This window comes from Panthera uncia (assembly GCF_023721935.1).
Source record: "Panthera uncia isolate 11264 chromosome A1 unlocalized genomic scaffold, Puncia_PCG_1.0 HiC_scaffold_17, whole genome shotgun sequence".
Taxonomy (NCBI): domain Eukaryota; kingdom Metazoa; phylum Chordata; class Mammalia; order Carnivora; family Felidae; genus Panthera; species Panthera uncia.
The window spans coordinates 105,786-110,753 of record NW_026057577.1 but is presented as its reverse complement, the minus strand read 5'-3'; the positions used below and the strand labels follow the sequence as shown (position 1 = coordinate 110,753).

General features: G+C 32.6%; 1 protein-coding gene across 1 annotated transcript; it reads left to right on the top strand.

Moving 5' to 3' along the window:
• The first annotated feature begins 2,900 nt into the window (after positions 1-2,900).
• LOC125935055 (olfactory receptor 2T33-like) lies at positions 2,901-3,841 on the top strand. The gene is given in 2 exon segments (XM_049648773.1): positions 2,901-2,937; positions 2,940-3,841. Coding segments are annotated over 2 exon segments (939 nt in total).
• The last annotated feature ends 1,127 nt before the right edge of the window (positions 3,842-4,968 follow it).

Below are 4,968 nucleotides of genomic sequence, written 5' to 3'. Positions count from 1 at the left end.
TATATATATATATATATATATATATATATATATATATATATCATATCTTCTTTATCCATCCATTCATCAGTTGATGGACATTTGGGCTCTTTCCATAATTTGGCTATTCTTGATAGTGCTGCTATACACATTGCGGTGCATGTGCCCCTTCAAATCAGCAGTTTTGTATCCTTTGGATAAATACTTATTAGTGCAATTTCTGGGTCATAGGGTAATCCTGTTTTCAATTTTTTGAGGCACCTTCGTACTGATTTCAAGAGTGGCAGATAACTTTATGAAAATTAATTTCCTGCTGGTTAAAGCTTAAATATAGAGACATTTATTATGACATTTCATTTGTAAATATAAGATAGAATAAATGAGGTATCTTATGTATCACAATGATTATTTAAAATTTTTAAATTTTATTTATTTTTGAGAGACAAAGAGAGACAGACCATGAATGAGGTAGGAGCAGAGACAGAGGGAGACACAAAATCTGAAGCAGGTTCCAGGCTCTGAGCTGTCAACCCACAAACTGTGAGATCATAACCTGAGCTGAAGTTGGATGCTCAACCACCTGAGCTACCCAGGCGCCCCACACTGATTATTAAAGATGATTATGGTTAATGATTAATGATTCTAAGATGACTTAGAATGATAAAATCAATCAGTATAATTCAACAATTAACATTAAATGAATAATAATAAATGTCCTAAATATATGCAATATAAAATGTAAATTTTGTCTCAAAAACAATGTAATGAAAATTTTAGTATTTTAAATAGGCTGTGGAAGTTACTGGCAAAATATAGAAACAAAAAAAATGAAGACAGTGTACACAAATAACAAAATATATATAAATTATTTAAATCTGTAAGGAAATTTCAAACAATCCAGTAGAAAATATGAACATAAGATGTTCACAGTGAGCTTGAAGCAGTAATCCAAAAGTTTAAAATTGAAAGAGTTTCTGCTTAATATCATTAATAAACTTGTCACATGAGACAAAATTAATTTTCCTTCTCTGTGATTGGTTGTAATTTTTGCACCTAAAAATAACAGTATCATGCATCGAAGAATTGAAACAAATTAGATCAAAGGTTGTTGAGAATGAAAAAGTCAGGGATTCAGTTATCCAAAAACCAAAAAGTACTACTTTTATTTATTTTTTTCTCCAAATTTTAATTTAAATTCAAGTTAGTTAACATACAATGTAATACTAGTTTCAGGAGCAGAATTTAGTGATTCATCACTTACATACAACACCCAGTGCTCATAACAAGCGGCCTCCTTAACACACATCACCTGCTTAAATTATTTAATAAAGTCTTGCCACATGTATAAGGTCATAAATTATATTAACATAAAATTAGAAAAATCCCAGCTGTTCATAAATATATTGTTATATATGTAAACTATGTAATGAAATGGAGCAGTAATTAATACTTACTAAGATAGCTATTTTGATGAACAGAACACCTGTATCATTTAATGATATAATGGATAATGGTAATCTATGCTAGGCACTAAAAAGAATGCTAATTTTTATAAAAGATATTTTATCCATTTAAAAATTTAACTACTTACCAATTAATTTATTATAAAACCTAAATAAGGATTTGCTGTAGTATAGATTATAAATAAAGTCAAAGCCCAATCTTCTTGGTAATCATTAATCTGTTGCTCTCTTTGAAAGAGTGAATTTGTAAGGAAAATACAAGGTTCACACAAATGTAGAATAGAAAGTAATTTTCATATACAGCTAAATCTACTTCCACAGATAATTACAGTTAAGAAAAATGAAAGCTTGAGGCTTTAGGGAAAAGGTAAGTAATTCCTGAAAATAAATGAGATGCTCCATATTTTATTTGAAGATACTCTTGTACCTCAGAGTAATTTGGGGCAACAAATTTATTTGAGTAAGTCTTAATTAACCACTTAGATAAATAACCAACTAACCAATTAATTAAATAAAGCAATTAAATTCCTAATTAATAATTTAATCAGTTAATGAATTAATCTCCTATCTTTAAGAGTGCATGATTACTGGTAAAAAAAAATGTTAAATACTGCAAATAAAACAACTTTTTACACTTCTTACGATTATATTCATTATTGAAATTAAGTTTTTGTGATTCACACATTTAATTAAATTCAACATTTTGCGAGTACATATTATATATAAAAATTAACTGTTGGGAGTTCTCTAAACTGAGACAAATTGCCTGTAATCAGGAGTACACATAATAAGATGACCAATATGATGGTAGATGCTCTGGAGCAGTATCTGTGGTAGCTGGAAGCGTGGTATATTGAAACCATGGGCTATGTACACATGTAAAATAGAGAAATATAGCCATTTCTCCCCTTCACCAGAAAACTGAGTTATACTAGTTTTACATTTAGTTTTGTGTGGTTTTAAAATTCAAACAGTTCCTCATGACATTGAAAGAAATTGTGAGAAATTAATTTAAACATATATGAGAGACATAAAAAAGTAATAAGTAGGAGATATAAACATCAGTATTGACTAAAATGCATGACTAAAAGGCTCTTTCAACATAGAAGTTCCCAAACATTAGAAAACTGGAAAGTCATATTTACCAACACCATGAGTAAATTGTGTGGCATACTAACAAGATATATAGAAATAATAGAAATGTAATGTGTACTGCAATGTATACTTATTATCCAACTTTTTGGAATAAAAATATTGTGTAATAACAGCAGAGATGTATGATAGGATGGTAAGGCAAACATCTTGTCAGGAAGTGAAAGGCTAAAGACATAATTATTCCTCCAAGTCTCATTTTCCTTTGCATCATTTGACCATGTCTTCTTAAGTAAATGCCTAAGTTTCCTTTCAAGAAGCTCTCATTTCTTAATTATTTACTGTCTTTCAGGCATGACTGGAGACATGAAATATGCAAATGTCACCACAGAGATAAACTTCATTCTCTTGGGCTCTTTAACCACACTCAGACCCATCTGTTCCTCTTCTCCATGGTGCTCATGATCTTCCTCACCTCTGTGATGGGCAATGCCCTCTTGTTCATGCTCATTTGCAAGGACCCCCAACTGCACATGCCCATGTACTTCTTGCTTAGCCAGCTCTCCCTCATGGATGTGATGCTTGTCTCCACCATAGTCCCCAAAATGGCAGCCAACTACTTAATGGACACCAGATCCATCTCTCCTGCTGGCTGTGGGACCCAGATATTCCTGCTTCTGACTCTGGGAGGTGGCGAGTGCTTCCTCTTAGCTGCCATGGCATATGACCGCTACGTGGCCATATGTCACCCCCTGCATTACCCCATCCTCATGAATCAGAAGCTCTGCTTGCACATGACCATAGGCTCCTGGCTTCTGGGAGGAGTGGATGGGCTGATGCAAGCTGGTACGACTATGAGCTTCTCTTACTGTCATTCTCGGGAAATCAACCACTTCTTCTGTGAGGCACCCTCACTCGTTTGCCTTGCCTGTGCAGACACTACATTTTTTGAGTTATTCATGTATGTGTGTTGCATTCTGATGCTCTTGATCCCTCTATCTCTCATTTTGGCCTCCTACAGTCTCATCCTGGCTGCTGTGCTGAACATGAGGTCCACTGCAGCTGGAAAGAAAGCCTTTGCCACCTGCTCTTCTCACCTGGGTGTGGTGGGGCTCTTCTATGGTGCCATTATATTTATCTACATGTGGCCCAAATCCTACCGTTCAGTGGCCCATGACAAGGTGGTGTCCGCTTTTTACACCATTTTCACACCTGTGTTGAATCCCCTTATATACAGTGTGAGGAATAAAGAAATCAAGGGGGCTTTGAGAAAATTGTTGGAGAAACATTTTCTGGGACATCAATAGTGAAAGTAATTTCCGAAATTGGCAAGCAGCCAAATTGGATCCAGGTTATGAAATTCGTGATTTATCAATATATTATTCTCTTACTTTGCCAGTTTTCACTGGTTTTGAAATATATATTTATTATTTATTTGTAAATTAATTAAAAATTACATTTTTCCTACTTTCCTACATTTTCATAGTATTTTTGTTCTGAAATTTGGGCCTCAACAGTGAGCGTACTCTAATGATTGAAGCCCTATAATATAATAAGGCATTCTAAAATTGAAAAAATACAGATTTTCAAATTTTAATGTTTATTAACTTGCTCATGTTTTCTCAGGGAAGCCCTACATCAGCCATTACCAGAGATAGCAAAGTCTCAAAGCATGGGTTCAATTTCTGCTTATGGCATACATATATATATGCTTCATTTATAAGTAGCCTAAAAAGGAGCATTCCAAACATAAAAAGAAGAGTAAAACTTCCCTGGTTCCCATGCAACCGAAGTCATACACTTCTCCTCATGGTAAAAGATTAAGATAAGTTCTGTAAATTTCTGAAATGTCTTTTGTCTAATGATCTGTAAACTTTTATCTGAATATATATATATATATATATATATATATATAACCCTATACCAAACGTTAGTTTGCTAGAGTCCTTTCTTTGTGAAGATTGTGTATCCCAGGCATCTGTCTTAATTAGCACTGGAGTAAACCTCTTTCTTTCAGAGATTCTGAAAGGCTTGTTCATTTTGTAACAACAACATCAATCATGTATGTATGTATGTGTATATGTACATGCCTATATTTATATACATATATGTACACATATATGTATAATGGAAATAATTGTGATGGGGATGAATTATTTTAAAAGTGTGTAATAATTTTTTTAAAAAGCAACATATATCTTAACTTCATATGATTTTTGTAAAATAAGTTTCAAATAAAAATTATCATTATTATGAAATATGAAATAAATTTTAAAAAGTTGTAGGAAATATGTACCAAAATATTTGCTGGAAGTAAGTTTTCTGTGGGTATATATGATTAAAAACTCATTAGATACAAGATAAGGCAGATTAGGCTATACTCATTTAAATATTGTTAAAATATGTAGTAATCATGAAAGAAAAAATCAACATC